The 17,563-nt window shown below is 40.4% G+C and overlaps 2 protein-coding genes across 17 annotated transcripts in view; both read left to right on the forward strand.

Moving 5' to 3' along the window:
* POMT1 (protein O-mannosyltransferase 1) overlaps nucleotides 1-16,744 on the forward strand; it is a 127,824-nt gene extending 111,080 nt beyond the window's left edge. For 9 of the 16 annotated variants that reach the window (XM_085854639.1, XM_085854642.1, XM_085854638.1 and 6 more), the window contains 3 exons: nucleotides 860-905; nucleotides 8,409-8,586; nucleotides 11,734-13,778. In XM_085854639.1, coding sequence (XP_085710765.1) covers nucleotides 860-905; nucleotides 8,409-8,586; nucleotides 11,734-11,994 — 485 coding nt within the window. In that variant the 3' untranslated portion in view covers nucleotides 11,995-13,778. Of the gene's footprint in view, nucleotides 1-859; nucleotides 906-8,408; nucleotides 8,587-11,733; nucleotides 13,779-16,593 lie in introns of those variants that run through there. The other 7 variants (XM_085854644.1, XM_085854647.1, XM_085854640.1 and 4 more) reach the window with 6 other exon arrangements.
* LOC147013086 (von Willebrand factor A domain-containing protein 7-like) overlaps nucleotides 16,635-17,563 on the forward strand; it is an 83,996-nt gene continuing 83,067 nt past the window's right edge. Inside the window, exon 1 of the mRNA XM_085854637.1 lies at nucleotides 16,635-16,669. Coding sequence (XP_085710763.1) covers nucleotides 16,650-16,669 — 20 coding nt within the window. The 5' untranslated portion in view covers nucleotides 16,635-16,649. The remainder of the gene's footprint in view (nucleotides 16,670-17,563) is intronic.

Raw genomic sequence — 17,563 nt, forward strand, 5'->3', positions numbered from 1 at the left:
TAATGTAACATCACTAATTTTTAATCAAATTAGTTCCATATCAAGCACATCAAAGTACATCAAAGTAAATCAAAGTAAATCAAGTTCCATATCATGTACATCTTACACATAGAAATAATTGAAAAATACAATGAAACTGAAGCATAATAAATTTTGCAAGCACAACTATGTGAAGTTCAAAATGACATTTTCCTGCTTCTTTCTATGGCAAATTTGTCAATGATACTGTTTGTGTCAAGGGATTGTAGGAGGTCAGATTCAATGCCTAGTAATGAAAGTGAGTTTAATTTGGTTTGTCCCAAAGTTGATCTCATGTGATTCTTCACCCGAGATAGAGTAGAGAAAGACCTCTCTCCTTGACAGTTTGTAATGGGGATGGTAAGGAACATTCTTACCAAGATATTAATGTTTGGAAAGGCAGTTGTCAAAATACCATCTTTGGACCTCAACAAAGTGGAAATGTTTGGCACTGACTTGTCAGATTCAGAAGACAAAATGTCTTTAAACTGCAAAAATTCATCCAAAACAGATGCTTCCAGGTCACTGGAATAGGTACTGACAAGGAGTTCCAGTTGAGCTTTGAGGTCATCATCGTTCATACTGTCATACTCTGTTAAAAAGCTAAACAGCTTCTTTATTTCTGAATAGGCATTCACTCTGCGCTCTAATTCATTCCAAAGGCAATCTAATATTGTGTAAAAATTGTCCACCATGAACTTCTGACGTGGATCAAGATGAGTTTCTATCCCAACTGATTCATCAAATAATTTTTTTCTTTTTGTTGTATCTGTGTAGATAGGCTCAGCAAAAGTCCTAGCCTGATCTTCTATTTCATCAAACTGATGCTGTCTCATTTCAGAGATGAAGGAGATCAGACTCTCATACAGGTTCACAACTGACAGAAGGTCAGTCTCAACTTTTTGAAGTGATAAGCTAGTTACATTAAACCTTGTCAAAATCTTATACCATATTACAGTAAGAAGTGCTGTTTCAAATGATTCCATTTGTTTTCTGAGACCTTCACCTTCAAGCTTTGTAGCCACAGTTTGTCTGCTGTATAACATATTGTTCCGAATTTGGGAATTCGATTGCACACAACATACAGGTTCCTTTAGTCAGCTATGTCGATAAGTGCTTGTTCCCTAGATAGCTCACCTTTCATTGTTTAAATGTTCAGAAATCGATTAGATGCGCTGTGGATCGATTTAATAGTTCGGGAACGAACAATGGAGACATCCCTCCACCTCTTCTGCGAAGAGCAAGAAGAACCCTGCCGTCCCGTGACTCATGATCTCAACAACTCCCTCCCACCCGTGGCTGAGCGGGGGATGGAGCACGAGAGCATGAGTCATGAGTCACGCCGGGAGTGGGGGAAAGGCGGGAGAAGGATAAGAGGAGATCTTTTCTTTTGTTCGTGGGCAGAGTTGGAGAAGGGAGTAGAGAGTAGCCGTTCAGCAGACCTTCGGGTCCTGTTTGGCTTGGGTTAGGGTTGAGGCCTTCGGAAGCTTTTTGCTTCGGCTGGCTCAGTGAGCTTCGGCTGCAGCCTGGCTCGAGAGGAGGCTTTTTGCTTTGATGGTTCCGTGAGCTTCGGCTTCTGCTTGGCTCGGAAGAGTTTTTTTGCTTTGAGCTGCTTTGCTTGGAAGGAAGTTGAGCCGGTCGCTCGGCTCGAGCTGCGAGTGGTGGCTTCTTCTTCTTCTTCTGGGTTCGTGGAGTTCTTTGTTCTCCATTTTGGTTCCCGGCTTGTTGCGACTCATCGACCTCTTCTTGGAGGTGGTTCCTCGGGGAAGCGATGCATCGACGGGAAGGATCGGCACCTTGTCTCACCAGCACGTCTTGAGAAGCGCGGGAGGTGGTTCCTCAGGGAAGCGACGCATCGACGGGAAGGATCGGTGCCTCGTCTCACCAGCACGTGTTGAGAAGCGCGGGAGGATTCGCGGGAACTTGGGAAGGATCGCAGCTCACGGCGATTGGATCCAGCTCGCTCTCGCTGGAGCCCGGGTCCGAACAACTTGAAGACCACACGAGGTGGAGAGGTTCGAGATAGGTTCTGGGTTTCAGCTCACCTGTCCTCCGAGCTGGAGCCCGTTATTAAAGGCCTCTGCCACCATTTCTTGGGTGTGTGTGTGTGTGTGTGTGTGTGTGTGTGTGTGTGTGTGTGTGTGTGTGTGCGTACGTGTGTCCGTAGGCCCGTCTAATAAGCAGGAACTGCTAATAAGTGCAAGTGACTGTACGTAATAAGTAGACGGTTGTAATTCTTTTGTCGTGCTTTTGTTGCTTGTATAATTGCATACGTGTTTTGCCTTGTTTAATTGCATACGTGCATTATTATAATAAATGTCCTTGTGTGAATGTAAACCTGTTCGTTGCGTCCATTCCCTCATTGAACTGCCTCATCTTGCACTCGGAATATAGTTGGTTTTTAAATAGCCAGTAAAGTGATCGGGTCCAACGGGACTGCGCGATAATACCCCGCTCGGTTATCCCAAAAGGAAGCGAGCTGCTTAAGCGGCTCGTTTCCAAGCGGTCCCATTGAGGTACAATCTCTCGGTAACCTACCCGCGTGAATAATTAGGTAAATCGAAGATTTGGCGTGAAGATTTGATAAATGGTGTGTGAAAATGTTCTTTGTTGTATAAGAAATGAAACAGTTTTTTCTTTTTGATGTATTCATGAATTTATTTTCCTGTTTTTTTCTCTTGCTTAAATCCTTTCTCTCTTCTTATTTTTCTCAGTGTTTTCTGATTTGTAAATTGTACATAGATATATTTTTACTTTTGTAATAAAAGGACTCCAAAAGTCTCTCTCTCTCGCTCTCGCTCTTCCGATAAAACGTTGGTATTGCCAAAAGCAAGGATTGTTTTGTGGTTTGCCATAGCCTTCCCATCAGAAAGTCAGGACAGGAAGTTGTAATTTGTTGAGAGTGCTGGCGACAACATACCGACTCTTTGTGAAAAACATCATGGGGTTATTTAAAATCCACCAACTAATGTCAGCATACTGAATACCCAGCCTAACATCCATCCAAGGTATGGCGCACTGTTTTGGAGGGCCTTGCCTGTGAAACAACAATCCAACGTTTTATAGTCTGTTCAGGAATTAAATGCAAATTGATAGCCCAAAGGCAAGTGTGCTACCTTTACACCATTGCTACCTTTGCACCACCATTACTGTGTACATTTTGTTTTCCAGGATCTGGTCACTAGATGCAGCAAGTCCAGCATTATGATCAAAAGATTGTTGGGTACTGTAAATAGCAAAGATGTGTGTGATCGGTTGGGAAAAGCTTTCTTTTGTTCTGATGGTCAATTTTTGATTTATGTGAGTGAGTGAGGTAGGGGTGGGAGTAGTGTTGTCAACACATTTAGAATGAATGGGTATGCAGCATGTAATTTTAATATGGAAATGGATCGATATCGGTGTTACCAAAACATTTATGTTGAGTCGGTGTAACAGCCAGGTCATTGAGTGTTAAACATAATCCTTTTAACTTCCAGCGGAATCACCACTTTTTGGCTTTTGGTCGAAGTGATGTGGATGTGATCAGTTGTCCAGCATTAAACACCGTGGGATATTTAAAATCCGGAATGATAAATGGATGTGTATCGACTGATTAAATTGTCAATTTTCATAACCTTTGGTTTTTGTCCCATGCCACACTGACTGGTAAGCTTCCCTCCAATGCTTTGTGCAGTCTGAGTTTTAAAACGTTATCTGTTAAACAATATTTTTATTTCCTTCATCTTCACAAATCAGTTACTAGTCACCAAATGTTCATTGCTCTCTCGTATTGAGAGCACCAGAGATTTGAGCTATATTTTCCTCGAGCCATGTTTATTGAAAGAGAACTTTGACATGCTTTTGGAAAACATGTCGCCGTGTAAAAATTCCCCGTAAAATATCTTTATGAACGTCATGTTAAATATGACACTTTCAACGATCGGTGATGATGTACCAAAGAACACTCAAAATCAACCAATTTCATAAAACCTGATCTTTATCGATACAGGTATATTATTATTAAATCACAAACTTCACTTTGATGTGTTTTACAGGGTATGTTGGGTGATGGAAACGAATAAAAAATTGTTAGACCCTATCTGTCAATGTGCTGTAGTGATGGTAAGTGTTAAAGGCCCGGTCACACCTTGACGTTTTAGCCAACGTATGCCGATTTTTGAAATTTTTTTCTAAAATGCTGGCACACGTTGAATACGTTATGGGTAAGTTTTGATAACATTGAGAGCACGCTGAAAAACACTGCCATACGTCGTTGTACGTTGGCTTTAAACGTTGTACTTTTCGGTTGTCCTCAAATTTTTTCATGCTTGAAATTTCACGACGTATGCCGGCGTATGACTCACACGTTCCGCTACGCTGGCCACAAGTTGTATGCACGGTCTGCGATCGTTGACAGACGTCAACACATGCTACTTGTAAGTTAATCATAAGTTGAGACACGCCGAGGTAATGTTTAGCGTACCCGAAACTTATTTCTAACCTATGATTAACGTGTTGTTGGCACGTTACGCGATCGTTGCCACACATCGACAGACGTTACTTTTAAGTTACTCATAGGCTGAAAGACGTCGGTATAATGGATCGTCCTTGCGTCAGCGTCCACGGCCACGGCCAGGACACTTATTTGCAGCATTCTTCAAACTTTTCTTCGGCATGACGAGGATGTTCACACTTCGATGTCTAGCTTGGCTATGATTCCAATTGTCCATCGGCAGCGTCTATTTACAATAGTCGAGTTTGAGCGTTTTCACACGTTCAGAAGAAACGCTTCAAATTTCCAAACCCCAGCGTCAAAAAACAAAAACAAAAAAAAAAACAAAGGCGAGTGACAGCAATTTAAATCGTTCATTGTAAACAATGAAACTAGCTGAGTGGTACCGTTTAAAAGTCGTTGAGTGGAAAAAAATCCAATTGTTGAGCGCAAGCGTCTACTTTCAATAGTGGGGTTTGAGCGATTTAGCACGTTCAATAGAAACGATTAAAATTTCCAAACCCCAGCGTCAAAAAACAAAGGCGAGTGACAGCAATTTAAATCGTTCATTGTAAACAATGAAAATAGCTGAGTGGTTCCGTTTAAAAGTCGTTGAGTGTAAAAAAAATCCAATTGTTGAGCGCAAGCGTCTACTTTCAATAGTGGAGATGCAGCCATTTAAATCGTTGAGTGGCAGCCTATGAACCTACCCGTGGACACGCGTGGACGCAAGGACGATCCATCATAACCCACACCCTCCCCCTCACACCCACCTACTACTGCCAACATGAACAAACTACTACTAATACTAATACTGATACTGATACTGTTACTGCTGAACATGGACATCGACTCAAAAAGGAACTCGAAAACACTGTTGGGTTCCCCTTTTATGAACACCATTTTTATATACCAATTCCCAAAACCGCTGGGAACACGTCTTTATATGGCAGTTGGAAGCTAGAAACACATTCATTTTTTTTTTTTGTCGACCGGAAGACGTCATTGGAATATGTCTACATACGTCGATGTGTGTTGGGACTACGTAAAGAATTGGTTCAAAGCACGTCAAACATAAGTTAGAAATAAGTTTCGCGTAAAAAAGACATTACCGCGACGTGTTTCGACTTATGAGTAGCTTATAAGTAGCGTTTGTGGACGTGTGTAAGCGTCCGCATATCGTGTGTACAACTTATCCCCATCGCATGCGGAACGTGTGTCATACGCCGAGTACGTCGTAAAATTTTGAACATGTTTAAAATTTCTTGACGTACTCTACTTACTACGACGTATGATAGCGTACTTTAGCGTTCTACTCACGTATACCAAACTTACTCATACCGTATTTGACGTGCCCCCAACGTTTTAGACACATTTTTCTTAGGTCGGCATACGCTGGCAAGATCGCCAAGGTGTGACCGCGATGTTGTCACTTCCATTTCTACGGCAGTTATGATTCGAATCGTTGTGCGTCAGCCTTTTAATAGGCTATGTCACGACATCGTCGGCGATGCGTGCAACGCGCTATGCCTAAGTTAGACTATCGTTGGGCATAGGTTGTGTAGGCCAACAACAGGTTCAGCATTCGTTGGTATAAGTTATCTATAACACAATGAAACGTTCTGTGTCCATTAGTAATATGTTATGCATACGACCAACTCGTTATGAATACGTCCGAATCTTTAAAAAAAAACATCAAAAGTTCAACGTCAGCCAGCGTTTTACATACATTTTAATACGTTGCCATCGCTGGCTAAAACGTCAAGGTGTGACCGGGCCTTAAGATAACGCTGCTGAATATCTTTACCCAAGCACATTATCCGTGTCTCCGTAAACACAAGTTGCGATTGTTAAGCTTGTTTCTTCATACAAGTGTTGATGCTCTTGGGAGAGCAGGAATGATTGGGATCAGCAAAGGATCAACAGACACAAAATGGGACAAATGGAAAATGGGAGGGCAAGAACATACGGAGGCACCATTTTATGTATATGCTTGTTGTTGGCTTAATGGTTAGGGTGGCAGGCTTGGGATCCTAGGGTCCTGAGTTCAAATCCCGCTCAGCTGTTGAATTAATACCAGGTGGGGTTAACTCGGCCTGTCATCCTTCCGTGGTTGGCAAAATGAATGCCAGCTTGCTGGTATCCTGTGTTCGAGTGGCGACCCGTCCAGGATTGTGCCCAATAGCCAAGGAGAGTGCTTCGGCAGCACCAATGCTCTGCACAGAGTATGGTCCCAATGGATGGATTGTAGGTGGAGAGGACTTATGGGTGAAAGGGGGAAGAGAAGCTCAGAGGTAGAAGTCAGAAAGATCATGGAGTGGCAACCAGCAACAGACCTGAAATCCTGAAGGGAATAGCTTGAGACAGACTCAAATAGTTTCACAAGCAAGAAAATAACAGTATGAATGGATGTAAGGAGGTGAACATCGATTTTGACTTATGGAGGGAATAAGGAAAAGGTTTCTCCTATAATGTGGGGAGTGTGGAGGGGCATTGGTGTGGGCATAAAAGTGAGAGGGCAGGAGGAGCAACACCAGAATATAGCTGTTAAAATACTGCTTGGTCACCAACCTGGCTCTGGTGAACAAGACACATACCCTGAGACATACCATCCTTTTGCAAGATGCCAAGCACATGAAGTGCCTTACATTCCAGGGCCTCAAGGGGACCATATTCCTTGCCACTTCAGATGATGGGCTTGTACACCAATCTAAGCTGAAGAATGTTAGGTGGTGGCTGACTTTGGAGGGAAATGATCTCTGTAAGACAGGATGTAGCTATTAAAGAAGCTTTCGAGACTGTACCTGTCACCACAAAAATACGTTGGCAGATTTACCGGTCTGTCATTAGAGAGGGATAAAATGAGAATTATGGGCCTTTTGTGCATTAATAAAATGCTCCAGATGGACAATTGGTTGCTTATTTTCTCGACATCAGCAAAGAGGGATTGCACCACAGTTTACTCAGTGAAGGGGTATATGACACACCTCAGGATAGACAAATTTGCCCAATTATTGTGCCAGACACAGCGGCACCTTGTAGATCCCAGATAGATGAACATTATTAAGAGTGCATAAGCAAAGAAAGAGCAGGAAATGTGAAAGGGATATTGGACTTTTATAAAGTCAAAAATAGGTTGAGAATCCAACAAATTGGGTAAGACCTGAAGTGATCAATGCAACATCATCAACAAGTGATTTGCAACATCATGGACAGGAATTTGAGGATCAATGCGAAGCCAGCGGACATGGTAGTGGTTGAAGTCTTCTTCAATACTCAGAGCCATCACTGTTTGGACGATGGTAAAGCAAAAACACAAATAAGTTGTTACTGAGAAGGGACAAGGACAGACGAGATATTGCAATGGGATTTGGAGGAAGGGGTGTGGGCAGTGTGTGGGCACACTCTGAGAAAGGGTGCTCCTGATGTTGAGTGTAACTCAGCCACAAACGCGGGCATAATGGATATATATTTCATTTGATTTACACTTCCCAACAATTGGCAATTGAAGAAGGAATCTTGTTATGTGCTGGAAAATTTACAACAGATATTTTCTCTCTCGGGGCTCGAGTTTCAGAGTTAATATTCTGGACCTCTCTGGTATTGGCCCCTATTTGTCAGATAACAACTTCAGTTCTGTTTCCACAGTTTGTGAGACTGTTTTATATTGTTCATAGCCAGTAAAATTCACTGCAGATAATGATTTGAAATGAACAAACCTTAACCAAGGACTCCAACCGAATGTTTGTTTCTTATATTTTTGGAACATTTTCACCTGTATGACATGAACAGATCTTAACTTTATTTTTGCAAGTGAATGAGGTTTATTCCAAATTTATGACAATGTATCACAATGAAAAATATTGTGTGGTGTAAGATCTCTCTGCATGGTATTTTGCTGTACATTTATCCTGTTCAGGACTGTGGGAACAATTCTCGATTACCGGGTGGGTGTTGGCTGGTGGATGGATGTTCAATTTTCTGCCGTACCTGCTGACAGACAAGCCGCTGTTTCTGTACCACTACCTTCCTGCTGCCACGTTGCAGACGCTGCTCATCCCTGCAATGCTGAGTCATTTTGCAGATTGTTTTCTTCGGTACAGAACCGCACCTTTCATACAATTCTATCCAAGCAGCTTCATGATTTTAGACTAAGCATGTCATTTGGGGGTGTCTTTTATTCCAGGCATTTTAAATCGTAACAAGGATGCAAACCCTCGTCGATAATGCAGCCCACAATCGCATTTTAAAATGGTGTGTGTGTGTGTGTGTGTGTGTGTGTGTGTGTGTGTGTGTGTGTGTGTGTGTGTGTGTGTGTGTGTGTGTGTGTGTGTGTGTGTGTGTGTGTGTGTGTGTGTGTGTGTGTGTGTGTGTGTTTAAAATACACACTCACGTAGATTCTGCTCCCAATTTTTGATACAAACAGGAAAGAGCAGAGTCAACATTAGTCAATGTTTTGCTTCCAGTCCACAAGACCTCTCAACTCTTGCCCTTGGAATGCTTGTTGACCACAAGCAAAACATCACCTGAGCATGGGTAAAAGCACTCCAGGAAGCATGGGTAAAAGAATGATGACACTCAAGAAGGCAAAGGGCAGATACACAAAGTATTCACTCGTACTATAAAATGACTGCTATTGTTACTTATTAAAGCAGTTTGTTTCACATGCATTTATAAAGGCTGTTAATTTACAATAATACAGATGTGACTGTTATCACTGATAATTTGTTGAATTTACTATAAAATATGAATCCTCATTGAAAAAAAACCCAAACCTTTGCACAGTGTCTTGGTACGTCTTAATTTTTTTAACATCGTTGGCAAATAGGGGACATGATTATCAGTTGGTCATCGATCAGTTTTACGTTGTTGACAAAATTGTTTATTATCACTTGTAAGTTGCTTGATCACTCACCAAGTTGTGTTTTTGTGCACCGTATGATCATGTAAGGGAACTGAGTGGAGAGCCTGTATTTGTTACCACAAAAATTCCAGAATTTATGAATTTTGATGAATTTTACAATCTTTATTTTATAATATTTAAATATAATTATGTACTTCAACACTAGAACACAGATCGCCTTGTTACTTCCAAAACCCTTCCATTTAGCAGTACTTGGACATGTTAAATATGGTGGTGTGTAAGGGTGATTGTTAACATTGCTTCAATAGCTCTAAACTTCCAGAATTTTTTTAACAATCTTTAAAATCATTATTTTATTGAAATTGAAGTATATACTGTACTTGAACACTGCGTGGGGTAATGCGTTATATGAACTCTCTAGTTAACCTCCGCCATCGAAGATCGGAGGTTACTGTTTTCACCCCTTTCTGTTTGTTTGTTTGTTTGTTTGTGAACAGTATTACGGAAAAAAGTCCTCAACAGATTTCGACGAAACTTGGTGGGGGGATTAGGTATGGTCCAAGGATCATGCCATTAGATTATGGACTTGGTCCAAAATCCAATATAGCCGCGATGGCGGCCATTTTGAAAAAATATTTGAATTTTTTTTTGCATTTCTACATGTTTTAAGTTATTTCCAACCCCCCCGCCCCCAAAAAAAAATTGTTAGAGAAAAAAAAATTTGCAACTTTATTTTCAACAAAATTTCGATTTTTTTTTTTTTTTTTTTTTTTTTTTTTTTGCATTTCCACATGTTATAAGTGATTTCCAACAAAAAAAAACATGCCAAAATTATAATTGCGGCTGATTTTGGAACTTCAGATGGATATACCCACATAAAGTCAATTTCTGTCACAAGGAATCTAGTTATGACGAATGAATTGAGTATGTAAAAGGGAAAGTTGCAAACTATAACTCTGTGAGCACTGTTGATGTCAAATTGAATGAATAGGATATCAGGTTCACTTGAGTGACCTAGCAGTATTGGCGGCAGAGGTTTTGCACTCTACCGAGTGCTCCCCCTCTAGTTCAATAATGTAATTGGTGTGTTTTTGGACAGTCCATATGCTGGTGTCTCAAAAGATTGTTTCAAATTTGCTCGAAAAATCTAAGGGTGCTTGAGATGTATGTGCAGAATGATTATTACATGAGGAAATTACATTGTGCAATTACAATAAGGTGTTCTACACATCCCTCATGCCAAAAAGACACTTGGAACGCATGCTGGAACAGTCCTTGCGGAGTTTATCTCTGGCTGGATCGTGATCGGAAAGTCAGATTCCCATTATAATTGGTGTCTCCACATCACATTTCTCATTTTCCAAATGGTGTGTTTCCAAAATTTCCCCACAATTGTACTGGCTTCTTTGATCAAGCTTGTATGACATATACTCCTCTGAACTTTGCACAATTTCCTATTTACTTTTACCAAAGATTCAAACATCGCTTGCTTTTAAGCCTTCCTCTTAATTTCCCAGTTTGATATCGAACAGGTACTTAAACCCTTTCTATATTTGGAAGGGCTCGTTTGAAGTCAGGGTGACCGCTGTTAAACTCTTTACTATTTTATTGATCCGTTGATGGTGTCCATTATTTAAATGCACAATTTCAGCTTTTTTGTTGTCGTGGTTTGCCTCTTCCCTTATCTTGAAGAGCAAGCTTGGCCTCCTCAGCTTTCCTTGAGTAACATTGGGAAGTTGCAAGGTTTCTGTGGTAAAGGTTGTTGGTTTTTGGATCCCTCCATGAGCCTTCGACGATTTGGAAATAAATATTCTGCACACTTATCACATCGAGACGTATTGCGCTTCTTCCTGGCGTTTATTTTTATTTCCTTTAACCTCAGCCAATAATGTTTTGAGACATCACTTTGTCTGCTCTGGTGCAGTGTTTTCTCTTGAGACTTCTACATTGCTTCACACAACTGTGCTTTCCTCTTTAACTTTATTTTTTTGTTCCTTATTGAAGATTGCAAAATGTTTTAAAAAAACAAATTCCACTTTCATCTGTAGATATGAATTCAACAAAGCTGTGGCTTTAAATTATGTTTTTTGATCAGCTGATAGTCACTGAAACTCTGTACAGTTATGTTTGGTGCAGTGGTACAGGCAGCAAGGAATGAGCAATGTCATTTACTATGGCATTCTCTTTAAAGCAGAGAAGCAGGGTGATACCTTTGTTGATAATGCCAAATGCTTTCCATCAGCAACTTTCTCTAATTAACTTCACCTTGCCATAATTTCCATGCTGTGATATATTGCTTTTTTTGGTTTAAAAAATAGAAAACTGAACTGCTCGCTCTGCAGAAATCTAATACATATCGTTTTTTCTGTCCCCATGTTAGTTCCAAGATCAGTCGTCATCTTCTCACTGCTTTGACTCTGGCCATTCTGGCGAGTGCAATTCAAAACCACCGTATGCTCTGCCCGCTCTCACTTGGCTTTCCTCCACTTCAATCCCACGAGCTCGCACAGCTTCAAGAGCTGCACTCGTGGGAGCTTCTTATCCGTCAGCAGCGCACGCCAGGTCCCACGTAGATGCATCTGATTGTTTTTGTGGTGTTTGGTTGATAGATGTTAAAAAAAAACAAAAAAAACTACTTTAACGAACAAGGTCTGCACATACGAGTGGGAAACTTAAAGTATCTATTTATTTTAAATTAAGGGGTACACCGACATGTAGATGTGTGCATGTTAAAAAATACATTAAAGAATTAAGCTTTGCTTTGAAATAATTTTATCCCATACCTGCTATTTGCTACACACAGCCCCCACTTTCCCATAAATTGAGTCAGAATATAGCCATATCCCTCGGGACTGGAATTCTTCACCGGAATCCACTGTACAATTTAATGACACATAATTTGGGTGCATGGGAAACTCCCCACCCTCTTATTCATAACTCCCATTCAAACTCTAATGTGGACTGGTCCAAACATCCTGAACATTTCATTGGAATAGTCCAAAGATTCGAGCTTGGCTCCCTGTTGGATTAAATGTTCCATCTGACCCTCAGAGTTCCTCCCCATTTGCTCACCCCCATTCCTCACTCACTGTCTTGGTAAGAGATGGTATTTGTACACGGTTTCCTTTTGTTTGGATTATTTAATATTTTCAATGACATGAATTGACTGTTACTCTTTATATTTTTTAAAATAGCATTTCTGCATTTATCCTATTTTTCTTTTCTACCGTAATCTATGGCTCGTGGAGGAGCTTGTACATAAATTGCATGCAGAACCAAGATATATTGTACTTTTAAATGAATTAGGACTATAGCAGACAACAGACAAACACATATGTAGAGAATTTGAACCTGGATTCACCCTTAAGCGAAGGGTTCAGATGGGAATTCCGTTGAGTGCCTCTGCTGCACCACACTGGTGTTGAGCTCCCCATCATGCTGAGTTTTCACCAGTGCTGTCCCATACCTCCTGCATTGCTGGTTTCAGTGTGATGGCAAGCGCAGTGTAGTATGGTGTGGCGTATTGGGAAACTGCGGAACATCACATAATGTGGAGCTTCAAACAGTATTGCAACATGATCTGTCACTTTGATACAATCATCCTGCACAATGATTTGCAAGGAACCCACCAAATTCCTCTCTGGAATCCCACCGATGAATTCATGCAATTGTGCCACACAAATACAGGTAACTTCAGGGAAATTGTAAATCGATTTGCAGTGGCACATTATTTACAATTTGATGAATTTGAATCATTAATTAATGCATTTTAGTGGGGCAACTTAGCATAACAATTGTGCATTTTGTGAGGAAAGCACCAAATTTGGCACACTAGTAGCCTAACATATTATGAACAGATTTGGATATTGGGCCATCTCAAATTCAGCCGCTGATCGCTGTGGCAGCCATTTTCCACTGCCATCAAAAATTTTGAGATGGCCCAATATCCAAATCTGTTCATAATATGATAGGCTACTAGTGTGCCAAATTTGGTGCTTTCCTCACAAAATGCACAATTGTTATGCTATATTTAGCTAAGTTGCCCCACTATTTAGATAAAGCATATTATAAACATTGGCAAACACCACTATCTGGGCATTTTCCAAGCTGTTTGTTTGTATCAACAGGATATTCGCTGCAGAATAACACCAGCGATTGATCGTGTGAGCACACGCCGATGTGGTGGCATTGACTGCTTCTCTGAGCTGCTTTGTTTTCTGTGTAATTGATCCTCTGTGAGACTACAAGCAAAGTCTGAACACAGATTATAATGTTTATTCTTTTGTTGTTTGCATGTGTGTGCATGCTGATCATGCCTACGGCTTAAAGGTGTTGCAGTGTAATTCGAGTTACGAATAAGTGAAACTTTTTGTTTTCCCCTAACACTTTGGTATGGAGAATAAAAACTCCTTTTTCAAAATCTGATTTTGTTTCCTTTATCCTTTGTCACAATCCTATATTTCTGGAGGTAACATGGATTTTATGATTATTTTCTTTTCACGTTTAAAATAAACTGTGGCTGTTTGCTTACACTGGTCGACAAAATCGAACTTTTTTCTCTCAACTTCAAAGATGTAAACACCCACCTTTTCTAGATTTATATTTCTGGTCACTGAATTCAACCAGCCAATTCTTTTTGAGGTCAACGTAGGCCAAAAGATCAACATTGGCCGAATTTCTAAAATTGTCAATTTTCATCCGATTGACTCAATTTGAAGAGGATTTATATTTCAGGTCACTGAATTCAACCAGCCAATTATTTTAAAGGTCAACATTGGCCAAAGGTCAACAACTAAGGATGTGTTTCTAAAACCCTCAACTTTCATCTCATTGACTTGAAATTTGAAGAGGATTTGCAGATCAGGCCACTGAATTCAATCACCAATTGTTTTCGAGATCAACATAGGCCAAAAGGACAACATAGGCCAAATTTCTAAAACTATCAATTTTCATCCGATTGACTTGAAATTTGAAGAGGAGTTGCATATTTCGTCGCTGAATTCAACCACCAACTATTTTTGAGGTCAAATTTGTTATGAATTTTGCAAGTATCGTGCAGAGCACGATGTAGTCTTCTTGTTTGTTTGTCTGTTTGTGTGCAGGATATCTCAAAAAGTTGTGGATGGATTTGGATGAAATTATTTTCTGGGCAGGTTCGGTGTGTGACGAAGACGAACTGATTCGATTTTGGTGAAGATTCAGATCTGGATCCGAGAATTTTAAGTGTTTCTTCACCATTGGCAATTGGGCCAAAAACGATATACATCACGATATATCTCAAAAAGTTGCGGACGGATTCGGACAAAACTTGGTGGACATGTTTGGTGTATGACGAGGAAGAATTGATTCAAGTTTGGTGAAGATCCGAATCTGGATCCGGATCTGATAATTTTTAAGTCATTCTTCACAATTGAGAGATGGGGCTAAACCGATATATAGCACGATATCTCAAGTTGCAGCGGATTTGGATGAAACTTGGTGGACAGGTTGGGTGTGTGGCAAGGACGAACCGATTCGATTTTGCTGAAGATCCGAATCCGGATCTGGATACGAGAATTTTTTATTTTTTTTAAGTGATTTTTCATTATTGGGAGATGAGACCAAAAACTATAAAGTACTCTATAGCATGATATTTCAAAAATGTATTATGTTCTCATGGATCAAGCATTGCGCAGCGAAGGTATGCGCTCTACCGAGTGCCCTTCTAGTTTGATATGCATCGAGCAGTTTCTGAACTCTGTCTTTGTATGTGGGAGACTTGTGCTTAAACGAGAAGTTTCCACAAATCCACTTGAAAGCCATGCTTTTAGTTTCAAGATATTGAGGCTTTCTTCAAAGTCTTCATCCTGCAGCACCTCCTTGATTTGGGCCCCACAAAGATTCTCGTCTTCAATTTTGTGGCACTGATGTTTGGAAATTTCTCAACAAGGTATTGAAACCATCTCAAATTTGTGTGGTCCATCACTTTCATAAAATTCTTCATGAAACCGAGTTTAATGTGGCGAGGTGGCAGAAAAAATCTTCTTTGTCTCCATTGAAGGAAAACACTGGACACTGCTCGTTCCAAGCTCGTATGTACTTCTTTGATGACAGTCACGTCTGAGGTCATGATCAATGGTAGCACAGCGGTCACATCAATAACAGTATTTTGTGATGAGACCAATCAAATTTGAAAGGTTATTTCCTTCATTATACGTCAGGCAATAACCTTTCAAATTTGATTGGTCTCATCACGAAAACTTGACGTGCCAGAAAATAAACAAAAACAGATTTAGAATCGGTGTGTCAAGAGCTATTTCGCCCAACTATAATTATATCTGATGAAAATAACTTGCCTCAGTGTTATTATGCCTGGTGAGGAAGCAGAACAATATAAGTTTTAGGTATAAGTGGGAGGAGAAGCGATAAGTTTATGGTCTGTTGGGAGTTGGGGGATGGTTGTGAGGAGACTGTGAGGAGCATTTGGAGGATGGGGTGGGAGTATAAATTTGCACCATGTTTGCATACGTAATATATTGATGCTTATATTTCCAACAGATCTGTTTCCATAATGGTTGTATATGTAGGGGTTGCAAGATTCATTGAGCAACTTTTATCTTTGTATAATTTTGCAAACCTATAAGATTTAAGCCCCAGACCACGGTGATGATTTGTCTTCGAGCACCATCCCACGATCTGTCGTCATTCTTATTAAAAGCACATTTGATGATTTATTATTTAATACGATTTAATAAGAGCGATTATACATGACGGCGATTGTGAATTTTTATTTCTTTTCAACTTACCTACCTTATGGTGTTAGTAGAGCCGTTAAGTGTCAATGGACCTTTTAATTTGATAATTCAATTGGCATTAGCAAACTATTGGTAGCTTTCTCCTCATGATCTCTCAATGTTGTTTCAATTTCTCCTTATCTGATGAATTGCAAGATACCGTTTAACTATATCTTTTAAGTGGCTTCACCTCGCTTTCGTATTTTGAGAAGTGGCTTTCTGAAATGGCGAAATGTTTGCAGGTGAAACGTGTCGTTCTGTTTGGTTAATTGAGGTGTCCTGTAGGACACCAAAGCTGCTGCAAATTCTGTGTCAGGGAGAGTCTATCGGTTATATAGATAACTTCCTGGAGACCAAATCCTGACCAGGATGTTAGTTGTCATTCTATCAGTTGTATTCATTGACCACTGGTCAAGTTTACCTTCTACTTGCCGTATTCCTTGCTGATCGTTCTACGATACCTGCAGGTGTTTACCCCTCTGGATGATTAAGTCACCTGAAGACCAGAATCTGTAAAAAGAAAATGGATATATGCCTGATTGAGTAAGTATATTGAGCGGTAAGTTTAGCCATCTTAGCCTACAGTCAGTTGCACAACAGTAGTCATTTTGAAATCTGTTACCCACATGTTACATAAACTTGGACAAGGCTTTGTCCAATTCTCTAAAATACGAGGTCCGTCTCAAAAGTAATGGGACTGAGCCTGCTGTGTGCTCCACTTACACAACTTGAACGGGTTGCGTTTGCCTTTTGCAACATTCCAGCAATATATATATATATATATATATATATATATATATATATATATATATATATATATATATATATATATAAATATATATATTTTTTTATTATTATTTATTTATTTATTTATTTATTTATATACGATTGGTGATGGTTGACTGCGCTCATTGTGTGATTTTTTTTTACAGGTCGTGCTTTACACGTTGTCTAGTCTGAGTCGTCACACTATGTGTCGTGAGCAGAGAGCCAATCTGAAGTTTCTTGCCAAGCTTGACAAAACACCTTCCGAATCCTTCGCAATGCTGCAGCAAGTCTACGGGGAAGAAACGATGTCACGTACACGTGCATTTGAATGGCACAAGAGGTTCAAAGAGGGACGGGATGAGGTTGAAGACGATCCACGGTCTGGAAGACCTCCAACGAGCAGAACGACGGACAACATCGAGCGTGTGAAGCAGATGGTGCGCGCAGATCGTCGACTCGCGGTGTGGATGATTGCTGAGGAACTTTCCATCAACAAGGACACTGTCTGGAGCATCATCATTGAAAATGTCGAAATGTGCAAGGTGTGCGCAAAGATGGTCCCCAAGCTGTTGTCCGAGGACCAGAAACAGCAAGGAGTCATTGTCTGTCGAGACATTATCGAGCGCCTCGAGGACGATCCAGACCTGCTCGGGAGAGTCATTACTGGCG

Source organism: Eptatretus burgeri, chromosome 14 (genome assembly GCF_056783735.1).
Source record: "Eptatretus burgeri isolate ZD-2024b chromosome 14, Ebu_testis_v1, whole genome shotgun sequence".
NCBI classification, from domain to species: domain Eukaryota; kingdom Metazoa; phylum Chordata; class Myxini; order Myxiniformes; family Myxinidae; genus Eptatretus; species Eptatretus burgeri.